The 13,005-nt window shown below is 34.6% G+C and overlaps 1 protein-coding gene across 1 annotated transcript in view; it reads right to left on the bottom strand.

Moving 5' to 3' along the window:
- LOC144959877 (dipeptidyl peptidase 9-like) overlaps positions 1-13,005 on the bottom strand; it is a 62,789-nt gene that overhangs the window by 35,141 nt on the left and 14,643 nt on the right. The window contains exons 7-12 of the mRNA XM_078892694.1: positions 11,084-11,192; positions 8,939-9,017; positions 7,648-7,766; positions 5,009-5,198; positions 2,109-2,292; positions 662-735 (exon numbers count right to left, since the gene is read on the bottom strand). Coding sequence (XP_078748820.1) covers positions 662-735; positions 2,109-2,292; positions 5,009-5,198; positions 7,648-7,766; positions 8,939-9,017; positions 11,084-11,192 — 755 coding nt within the window. The remainder of the gene's footprint in view (positions 1-661; positions 736-2,108; positions 2,293-5,008; positions 5,199-7,647; positions 7,767-8,938; positions 9,018-11,083; positions 11,193-13,005) is intronic.

Raw genomic sequence — 13,005 nt, 5'->3', positions numbered from 1 at the left:
ATACACTAGAATTTTTTAAAAATTAAACCTATTGCTTTCATGATAAAATCTATTCAGTGAAACGTCTGATTTTGTTTGAACCTAAAAAACATCCAGGCCTGTATATCGTCTTTTCCAAAATTGTCTGAAAATTTAGTTTAACCATCAGTGATCTCAACAAAAATTGATAATACAGTCAACTCCGCTTAATCACACACGCTCGGGAGTTCGACTTAGTGTGTCGATTAAGCGGAGAAGCTAATAACAGCATCTAAGCTAAATAATTTCTTTAAATTTAATTTTGTCTAATATTATGATGTCCTCTGAAGTAGAGAATAATGGATTGTCTGATTTCAGGCAATTGGCTGAAGATTTACAGGCTTGAACATCTTGATATATCAGTTTCTAGCGAAAGCTAAAAATGCGACTCAAGTTTGGAATTTTTTATATCGAGATTTTTGAATGACTTTGGTATAACCGGCATTGATTCTAAACCAATACAGGATTTTCAATTAAATTTGCCTATTAGTAACTTATGTTTTTGGTCTTGTTGCTCGCAAACTTTTGAATATTTCTGATTTCTAATTTGCATTGAAACAGCGTCAAAACTTTTTAAAATTTCTTTTTCTCCTCAAACCCTATATATTTTCTTCTCTTTTCTTTCTTTTTTGTTTTCTCATACCTCTTTAACGAGGACCACCCAAGCCCCTTGTGTGACTGGCCACTGGTCTATCACTGAAGACTGGGGAGATGGCTCTGAAATGAAAACAAACAGCTGGGCTGTCATTACCAAAGTGACCAATGAGGGAGCAGGCAGTGGTGGATGGTGGGAATTGGAAAAGGTGGGAATGAAACGGTCACAGACAAAGCTGATTATTTTGGGATGTTTTTATCTTCCTTTCATCGTATTGCTTTGCCCATGATTTCCTTCATCAAGGTCTTTTCAAATTTCTATAAAGTGTGATTACAATGTTAGCTCCAAAAATTGTGCGGCTATGTGGTCTTTGTTTTGTTTTAAAGGGTTTTACGGCGCTTGCAACACATTAAGGTCATATCAGCGCCAGTAAAAAGGAAGAAAATGGGTTAGTAAAAAGTTCTAGAATTACAATTAAAGCACAAAATAAAAGGTAAGACAAAGAGTAACTGGTTCAAATAGGGAACAGATATAGATTCCAAGAGCACACCGTCAAAGTACTTAGTTTGAGATCACCAAACAGTCTCATCCAGACACAAGCACGGGTCCCAACTAAGAGGAATACACTCAAATGTTTACCAATCATATAATATAATATGTAAACTAAACATAATACAATGCATAACAGAGAGATGATTTACAAGGAAAAAAAATATCATCTCCCAAAACTATAATTATACATTCGACTGTTTCCCTCTCAGCCCAGGACTCCGACCAAGCCAACCAAGGTCAGGACAAAACCAAGCAATCTCATTCCAAGACAAAGACAGAAAGCAATTGGAAAACATAAGAGGGGATAGAAGACACCGCAAGTACCTCCCTGCCCGCTATGGGAGGTAGGAACCCCACCCAGGCTATGTGGTCTAGTGGTATGACACTCACTTTTGGATCGGAAGGTCCTGGGTTCGAGCCTCGGCGCATAGTTGAGTCCTTGGAAAAGGCTCTTTACTCACATTCTCTCATCGTACTCAGGTATAAAATGAGTACCTGGCCTTTAACAGCGTTGTCTTTGTCAGAAAAATTGTAATATCGCCTAACAAGCGTAATGTCCCGTCCTACATGTTAAATGTTGCTGTTGACCAGGGACTCCTTGTAAAGCGCTTTGAGCATATTTAGTGAATATTGTGCTATATAAAGCTCATTAAAAAAAAAAAATCAGGTCTAACCTAAATAATAATAATAATAATAATAATAATAATAATAATAATAATAATAATAATAATAATAATAATAATAATAATAATAATAATAATAATTACAATAATAATAATAATAATAATAATAATAATAATAATAATAATAATAATAATAATAATAATAATAATAATAATAATAATAATAACAATAATAATAATAATAATAAGATAATTATAATTGTACAATTATCAATTCATTCATTTGTTTTTCTTGTACAATTATCAATTCATTAATTTACCATCCCCATATTGCCAGTCATCTCTCTGTTCCAAGGCAGAATCATTTGACGCCTGTGACCTTTGACCTGGCAACAAGGAGGAAGTGACATGGTACAAGTGGCGGAACCCTGACTTCTCAGAAGCGTAAAGGAAAGATATCCGATCTTGTGTGGTTTGTGGAAAAAAGTGGAGACAGTCGTGGACCTGGAATGGATGGATAGGGGCAACATCTACTCATCTGCAGGTCTATGGGCTCATTGTTGTAAGGGAAATACTCTCAAACCAACACAACATTCTATGCATTACACCATTGTTGTCAGGGAAATACTCTCAAACCAACACAACATTTTATGCATTACACCATTGTTGTCAGGGAAATACTCTCAAACCAACACAACATTCTATGCATTACATCATTGTTGTCAGGGAAATACTCTCAAACCAACACAACATTCTATGCATTACACCATTGTTGTCAGGGAAATACTCTCAAACCAACACAACATTCTATGCATTACATCATTGTTGTCAGGGAAATACTCTCAAACCAACACAACATTCTATGCATTACAACATTGTTGTCAGGGAAATACTCTCAAACCAACACAACATTCTATGCATTACAACATTGTTGTCAGGGAAATACTCTCAAACCAACACAACATTCTATGCATTACACCATTGTTGTCAGGGAAATACTCTCAAACCAACACAACATTCTATGCATTACAACGTGAAAAAAAAAAAAAAGAAAAGTAGTCTAGCCCATAAATGTGTTCAGGTATCAGACCTGAAAAACGTGATTGACTGTCCGGGAGTTGGATAAGAATTACATTTTCTTTTAAAATGATTAGGGGGGGGGGGGGGGGGGGGAGAAGGATTTAAGAATTTCAATGAAGATGATAATAGACTTGCCTACTTGTACAAAAAATGAAACAGTTCCATCATAGAACAAGGACGCAAGTCACATGTGAAATGAAATAGTTCCATTATAGAACAAGGACACAAGTAATATCGCTCAGTCTCTCTTTACAACTATCATTGTCTACCTGTTGTCTAGACTATGTCCAGCCCCCTCCCCTCCTATTTAATGGTGACAGATGACATCACAAACCCATACTGCAAAGCCCCGCCCTCATTTGATTCTAATAGAGTGGTGACACGCTACTGTAGCACTAAATCCTGCTCACTCTCGATTTTTCAACCTGTTACGATTTCATCCATGATGAAATTTAATCATGATATTTTGTTTGATTGATTTCTTGAATTTGCCACTTTTTGAGGCTGAAAATTTGTTGCGATTAACCGAAGTTTGTTGCAATTAACTAGTGACTTTTATATAGTATTAATTAGACCTGTAAATGAGCTCTATAAAAATTGACTGAAACTCTTCGACAAACTGAAGATTCAATTATTTTTTTTTTAAATAAGGGCATCATTGGAGAGGAGAGTGATAAATACAATATATCAAAATAGTGGGTGTTATTTCTTACTGGAAGTATGACTGCCATAATTTGATGTAGAAGGAATGCTAATAAGCATGTCATTCATATAGGTAAAGATGACTTCATCAAAGTCATATTCCTGCCTCTGGAATTTTTTTGACATAGAAAAATAATCACCATTATCATCTTTAACTTCTAGCCATGACCAATTGAATTTATTCCTCACGGGACTCACATCTTTATCGATGCTCGACAAGTCTGAATTGCGATCCACGAACAGACAGCTCAGCCATTGTGAGAACATTAGAATAATGTAGCAATGAGCAAACTTGATTTTCAATCAGTAAATGACAGAGAAAAAAAAGCTTAAATAAATATGACTTCAGGCCAATACACTGAATTATTAAGTAGAAGTGAATTATCAAGAAGAAACTTCGGCAGGCGTAGCGGAAAAATTCAAAGAATCGAAATGAAGGTAAATCGCCACAAAACAGCAAGCTCGCTTGGGCTTGAGCAAAACAATGCCAGAAAACGTCCTGATTTGCACGGGAATTAATTAGGCTACTTACCATTGTTCCTTATGATCAGGTACTCAATCAGTGAAGAAACGGTCAACCAGTTTGTTTACAACGTGAGGCAATCGAAATGTGCTTGTAGCAATCTATTCTACCTTTCGATTTGAAGATGTCTACATAACGGACTTGCGGCATTTCGCAATTTACTTTATCATAGTTTTGAGACTCGAAGGGTAAATGTGGTCAATTTTGGCTTAGATGAAACAGTGAAATTTATCGCTCGGTGGCTCAGTTAAAATTGGCTACAGTTGGAATCACGACGGATTGGAAAGTGAAAAAATAATTTAACGAAGGATGTGTGAAAATACCCAGGGAAGTGTTCAGACACGCCTTTTATAAAAAGCGTCGCTTTGTCTTGGCAATATATACATCGTTAATATAAACGGTCCCCATGAGCTATGTGTAGCGCTGTGGAACACTCCTAATTATTTTACGGACATTCGACTACGATTTGTGAATTCTTTCTTTTTTTATTTCTTTCCTTTTTTAAATATTTGAATTTGACAAATTGACTGATTTCAGTTAATTGACTGAGAATTTACAGGTCTAATTAATTCCGTTTCTTGGGGAAATGTTGCTATTAACCGAGTTGCGATTATCCGAAGAGGACTGTAGTTCCATCATAGAATAAGAACACAAGTCACATGTGAAATTAAATAGTTCCATCAGAACAGAACTTATCAACAAGTTCCCTCTGTCTAACTTTCTCCTAGTCTTTTCTTTATGTTGATGTTTCAGGCTATCTGGCTCTACCGACTCTCCGGGAGTGTCCTGAATCGTCACAGTTTCCTTTACCTACACGAATTTTCAACTCCCATCATGAGTTGAAATTGATCCCAGCAAATATTCATTAATATAAAAAGACACCAATTCAGTTGTTTTTTTTCCACTCAGACTTACATTAATCCAAACATTCGAGGTTTCCTGATACACCCAGTGTAAAGTCGGCAATGGCCTTGACCTTGTGGTGGTCATAATCGGGGTCTCCAAGCCTGTGTAGTCAAATAGGCTGTGTGGGTGGAAGTCGAAAGGGGAGATAAGCACCATAGCTTGGCGTGTTTGAAGTCTGTTCAACACAGTGACATAAACACTGGAGAAAAAAAAAAAATAAACAAAAGAAATGATAAGAAGCAAGAAATTGAAAGAAAAATGGCTGGAAGCAAAATTCAAAAAATGATGTAGTAAAAAAACCCAGCATTTTTCATAAGTTTGACAAGGGTACAACCTAAACCATATCAATACTATCAACTGTTTTCATAGAGTTTGACAAAGGTACCACCTATACCATATCAATACTATCCACTGTTTTCATAGAGTTTGACAAAGGTACCACCTATATCATATCAATACTATCCACTGTTTTCATAGAGTTTGACAAAGGTACCAACTATACCATATCAATACTATTCACTGTTTTCATAGAGTTTGACAAAGGTACCAGCTATACCATATCAATACTATCCAATGTTTTCATAGAGTTTGACAAGGGTACAACCTAAACCATATCAACACTATCCACTGTTTTCATAGAGTTTGACAAAGGTACCACCTATACCAAATCAATACTATCCAGTTTTCATAGAGTTTGACAAAGGTACCACCTATACCATATCAATACTATCCACTGTTTTCATAGAGTTTGACAAAGGTACCACCTATACCATATCAATACTATCCACTGTTTTCATAGAGTTTGACAAAGGTACCAACTATACCATATCAATACTATCCACTGTTTTCATAGAGTTTGACAAAGGTACCACCTATACCATATCAATACTATCAACTGTTTTCATAGAGTTTGACAAAGGTACCAACTATACCATATCAATACTATCCACTGTTTTCATGGAGTTTGACAAAGGTACCACCTATACCATATCAATACTATCCACTGTTTTCATAGAGTTTGACAAAGGTACCAACTATACCATATCAATAGTATCCACTGTTTTCATAGAGTTTGACAAAGGTACCAACTATACCATATCAATACTATCCACTGTTTTCATAGAGTTTGACAAAGGTACCAACTATACCATATCAATACTATCCACTGTTTTCATAGAGTTTGACAACGGTACCACCTATACCATATCAATACTATCCACTGTTTTCATAGAGTTTGACAAGGTACCAGCTATACCATATCAATACTATCCACTGTTTTCATAGAGTTTGACAAAGGGACCAGCTATACCATATCAATACTATCCACTGTTTTCATAGAGTTTGACAAAGGTACCACCTATACCATATCAATAATATCCACTGTTTTCATAGAGTTTGACAAAGGTACCACCTATACCATATCAATACTATCCACTGTTTTCATAGAGTTTGACAAAGGTACCACCTATACCATATCAATACTATCCACTGTTTTCATAGAGTTTGACAAAGGTACCACCTATACCATATCAATACTATTCACTGTTTTCATAGAGTTTGACAAAGGTACCAACTATACCATATCAATACTATCCACTGTTTTCATAGAGTTTGACAAAGGTACCAACTATACCATATCAATACTATCCACTGTTTTCATAGAGTTTGACAAAGGTACCACCTATACCATATCAATACTATCAACTGTTTTCATAGAGTTTGACAAAGGTACCAACTATACCATATCAATACTATCCACTGTTTTCATAGAGTTTGACAAGGTACCAGCTATACCATATCAATACTATCCACTGTTTTCATAGAGTTTGACAAGGTACCAGCTATACCATATCAATACTATCCACTGTTTTCATAGAGTTTGACAAAGGTACCACCTATACCATATCAATACTATCCACTGTTTTCATAGAGTTTGACAAGGTACCACCTATACCATATCAATACTATCCACTGTTTTCATAGAGTTTGACAAGGTACCACCTATACCATATCAATACTATCCACTGTTTTCATAGAGTTTGACAAGGTACCAGCTATACCATATCAATACTATCCACTAACTGTTTACATTCATAGAGTTTGACAAAGGTACCACCTATACCATATCAATACTTGCGGCTATGTGGTCTAGTGGTATGACACTCGCATTCGGATCGGAAGGTCCTGGGTGCGAGCCTCGCTCGGCGCATAGCTGAGTCCTTGGAAAAGGCTCTTTACTCATATTCTCTCACCGTACTCAGGTGTAAAATGAGTACCTGGCCGTTAACAGCATTGTCTCTGTCCCAAAAATTTGTAATATCGCCTGACAGGCGTCTTGTCTCGTCCTACATGTTATGTGTTGCTGTTGGCCAGGGACCCCTTGTAAAGCGCTTTGAGCACGTTTAGTGGATATTGCTCTATATAAAAGCTCAAGTTTTCAAGGTTATTTGGTTTTTTTTTTTTAATACTTGACATATCGGACAAAACTGGACATCAAAATGGTTTGGCAGTCAGGACATCCATCAAAGAGAGAGAGAGAGAGAGAGAGAGAGAGAGAGAGAGAGAGAGAGAGAGAGAGAGAGAGAGAGAGAGAGAGAGAGAGAGAGAGAGAGAGAGAGAGAGATGGGGGGGGGGGGGGGGTGCCTCACTATGCCCCATCTGTGGTCCATCCTGCCCTAGTCATATACTCAGCCCAAGGCACCAGTGAAAATAACGTATCAGCCATAGCACACTCTTTGAATGTCACTGTGGGAATCTGATCTCCAGCCTGGAATAACAACAAATATAATAATAATAATAATAATAATAATAATAATAATAATAATAATAATAATAATAATAATAATAATAATAATAATAATAATGCATTCAATATTAGATACATTCAATATGAGATGTTTTCAATATGCTCTGCCCATAGTTGAGTCCTTGGAAAAGGCTCTTTACTCACATTCTCTCACCGTTCTCAGGTGTACAGCCATCATCTTCCGTTCTACATATTAAGTGTTACTGTTGCAAGGGATCCTTTGTGAAGCACTTTGAGCACGTTTAGTGGAAATATTGCATTATATAAAAAAGCTCAAGTTTTTTTTGTTTTGTTTTTTTAGGGATACTTACATTACCACTGTTGTAATTCTTCCATGACTACAGTGATATCATTATCAAGCGATACTTACATTACCACTGTTGTAATTCTTCCATGACTACAGTGATATCATTATCAAGCGATACTTACATTACCACTGTTGTAATTCTTCCATGACTACAGTGATATCATTATCAAGCGATATTTACATTACCACTGTTGTAATTCTTCCATGACTACAGTGATACCATTATCAAGCGATACTTACATTACCACTGTTGTAATTCTTCCATGACTACAGTGATACCATTATCAAGCGATACTTACATTACCACTGTTGTAATTCTTCCATGACTACAGTGATACCATTATCAAGTGATACTTACATTACCACTGTTGTAATTCTTCCATGACTACAGTGATATCATTATCAAGCGATACTTACATTACCACTGTTGTAATTCTTCCATGACTACAGTGATACCATTATCAAGCGATACTTACATTACCACTGTTGTAATTCTTCCATGACTAGTGATATCATTATCAAGTGATACTTACATTACCACTGTTGTAATTCTTCAATGACTACAGTGATACCATTATCAAGCGATATTTACATTACCACTGTTGTAATTCTTCCATGACTACAGTGATACCATTATCAAGCGATACTTACATTACCACTGTTGTAATTCTTCCATGACTAGTGATACCATTATCAAGCGATACTTACATTACCACTGTTGTAATTCTTCCATGACTACAGTGATACCATAATCAAGCGATACTTACATTACCACTGTTGTAATTCTTCCATGACTACAGTGATATCATTATCAAGTGATACTTACATTACCACTGTTGTAATTCAAGGTAATCTCCAATAACTTGATGTTACTGATAGCATTGTTCCCTCCTGCCTTTGGATACCTATAAGGGGAAAAGTAGGGGGGGGGGGGGATGGAAGAGTAAATGATGCCATTTTAAAAAGTTATTTACGTTTTTCACTTCATCAAATAAAAATGTGTCCAATAATCTCAAAAGATTTTGTCTCAGTTAACTTGGATGTTAGAAATAAACAATAATAATAATAAAAAAATATATAATAATAATAATAATAATAATAATAATAATAATATTAATAATAATAAATATAGAATAATAATAATAATAATAATAATAATAATAATAATAATAATAATAATAATAATAATAATAATAATAATAATAATAATAATAATACAGTCTACCCCGGATAATCGCAACACCTTGGGATCAGCAAAAATGTTGCAATTAACCGAAGTTGAGTTTCCAGTCCACTATTTCAACATTTTACACATATATGGTAAACTCAAACCAGTTGTTGTAAACATTGTTCTTAGTCCACCACAGACTGAGCAATGCGATTTAATTAAAAACCATATGACAGTCCTGTATAGATTTTGTCAAGCAAAAGCAGCTTTGATGCAAGTCGACATCTTATTCAGATTTAATTCACTTTCACTCTTTTGTTCTCAACAATTGTTAGAGTTCAAGAGATTAGCCGTGATGAGAGACAGTAAGCTCTCACCAAACCCGTTGGTCACAATTCACAGTTGTCAATCCCAAAAATAAAGGATATTGCTCAGTCTCTCTTTACAACTATCATTGTCTACCTGTTGTCTAGACTATGCCCAGCCCCCTCCACTCCTATTTAATGGTGACAGATGACATCACAAACCCATACTGCAAAGCCCCGCCCTCTTTTGATTCTAATAGAGTGGTGACACGCTATTGTAGCATTAAATCCTGCTCACTCTCGATTTTTCAACCTGTTACGATTTCTTCCATAATGAAATTTAATCATGATATTTTGTTTGATTGATTTCTTGAATTGACCACTTTTTGAGGCCGAAAATTTGTTGTGATTAGCCGAAGTTTGTTGCAATTAACCAGTGACATATATATATATATAGAGTTAATTCTGTTTCTTGGAAAATGTTGCGATTATCCAGAGTGGACTGTAATAGTAACAATAATATTAATAATAATAATAATAATAATAATAATAATAATAATAATATAATAATAATAATAATAATAATAATAATAATAATAATAAATAAATAATAATAATAATAATAATAATAATAATAATAATAATAATAATAATATTAATAACAATAACAATAATAATAATAATAATAATAATAATAATAATAATAACAATAACAATAATAATAATAATAATAATAATAATAATAATAATAATAATAATAATAATAACAATAATAATAATAATAATAATAATAATAATAATAATAATAATAATAATAATAATAATAATAATAATAACAATAATAATCACTCACAATATTAACACAGACTGTTGTAAAAATTCAAACTGTCATCAGGTGTTGCAATGTAATTCCTTCATCGGTGTGTCCAAATATTGTAATAAATAAACACTAACTATTTAGCATGTACTAAAGCTATCTAACAAATTAAGTAATGTTTGTCATGCTTTTTTGGCTGACTGGAGACAAATTGTCAAGGAGACAGAACAGCTAAATGAACTGCACTGTTTATCACAATATGCAAATGAGTGGCTTGGTGGTCTTTTAGAATGACTCTCTCTCTCTCTCTCTCTCTCTCTCTCTCTCTCTCTCTCTCTCTCTCTCTCTCTCTCTCTCTCTCTCTCTTCTCTCTCTCTCTCTCTCTCTCCCCCCCCCCCCCCCCCCCCCACCGGTAGGCCTCAAATCCAGTCCCACTCAGTGGCACACAGGCTATTTCCTCACAATTTCTCACTATACCCAGTCTAAAATGAGTACCCCAACGGAAAAAAAAAATGTTGAAATGGAGCCATTCTTCCCGTGTCATGTCTCGTCCAACATGTTGCTGTTGGCTTGGGACACCTTGTAAAGCCTTATTAGCACATTTAGCGGTTATTGCACTATATATATATATATATATATATATAAAATGTCAACCTGTAGGATGACGTATGTTTGTCATACCTGAGATTATCTGTAGTGGATTCTGACCCTGTAGGACTGAATATGGACAGCACTTCCACATTGGATTCGTCCACTTCTTCATACAAGATTCTATACAGTCGTCTCCCATCTGGTGTAGACAATGAGAAATGGTACAAAACCAGATGGAACAAAATCATTGCAAATTGGAACAAACAAAAATCAATAGAACAGCTCCAAAAAAGCAACAAACTATGACACATGGAACATTTCAACCCTTCTTCAGCCATTAACACAAATCAATTGAAATGTTGATACATCCTACCAAATCAGTTGAAATGTTGATATACCCCACAAATCAGTTGAAATGTTGATACATCCCATGAAATCAATTGAAATGATACATCCCATGAAATCAATTGAAATGTTGATACATCCCACCAAATCAGTTGAAATGTTGATACATCCCACAAATCAATTGAAATGTTGATACATCCCACAAATCAATTGAAATGTTGATACATTCCACCAAATCAGTTGAAATGTTGATACATCCCATGAAATCAATTGAAATGTTGATACATCCTACCAAATCAGTTGAAATGTTGATACATCCCACAAATCAATTGAAATGTTGATACATCCCACCAAATCAATTGAAATGTTGATACATCCCACAAATCAGTTGAAATGTTGATACATCCCATGAAATCAGTTGAAATGTTGATACATCCCACAAATCAATTGAAATGTTGATACATCCTACCAAATCAATTGAAATGTTGATACATCCCACAAATCAGTTGAAATGTTGATACATCCCACCAAATCAATTGAAATGTTGATACATCCCACCAAATCAATTGAAATGTTGATACATCCCACCAAATCAATTGAAATGTTGATACATCCCATGAAATCAGTTGAAATGTTGATACATCCCACCAAATCAATTGAAATGTTGATACATCCCACCAAATCAATTGAAATGTTGATACATCCCACCAAATCAATTGAAATGTTGATACATCCCATGAAATCAGTTGAAATGTTGATAAATCCCACCAAATCAGTTGAAATGTTGATACATCCCACAAATCAATTGAAATGTTGATACATCCCACCAAATCAATTGAAATGTTGATACATCCTACCAAATCAGTTGAAATGTTGATACATCCTACCAAATCAATTGAAATGTTGATACATCCCACCAAATCAGTTGAAATGTTGATACATCCTACCAAATCAATTGAAATGTTGATACATCCCACCAAATCAGTTGAAATGTTGATACATCCTACCAAATCAGTTGAAATGTTGATACATCCCATGAAATCGATTGAAATGTTGATACATCCCACAAATCAGTTGAAATGTTGATACATCCTACCAAATCAATTGAAATGTTGATACATCCTACCAAATCAATTGAAATGTTGATACATCCCACCAAATCAGTTGAAATGTTGATACATCCCATGAAATCAATTGAAATGTTGATACATCCCACCAAATCAGTTGAAATGTTGATACATCCCACCAAATCAATTGAAATGTTGATACATCCTACCAAATCAGTTGAAATGTTGATACATCCCACCAAATCAATTGAAATGTTGATACATCCTACCAAATCAGTTGAAATGTTAATACATCCCATGAAATCAATTGAAATGTTGATACATCCTACCAAATCAATTGAAATGTTGATACATCCCACCAAATCAATTGAAATGTTGATACATCCCATGAAATCAATTGAAATGTTGATACATCCCACCAAATCAATTGAAATGTTGATACATCCCACCAAATCAGTTGAAATGTTGATACATCCCACAAATCAATTGAAATGTTGATACATCCCACAAATCAATTGAAATGTTGATACATCCCATGAAATCAATTGAAATGTTGATACATCCCACAAATCAGTTGAAATGTTGATACATCCCACAAAT

The sequence above is a fragment of the Berghia stephanieae genome, chromosome 14 (genome assembly GCF_034508935.2).
Source record: "Berghia stephanieae isolate SIO BIC M18660-M18661 chromosome 14, UCSD_Bste_1.3, whole genome shotgun sequence".
Classification (NCBI taxonomy): domain Eukaryota; kingdom Metazoa; phylum Mollusca; class Gastropoda; order Nudibranchia; family Aeolidiidae; genus Berghia; species Berghia stephanieae.
This window is presented reverse-complemented; position numbering and strand designations above follow the sequence as displayed.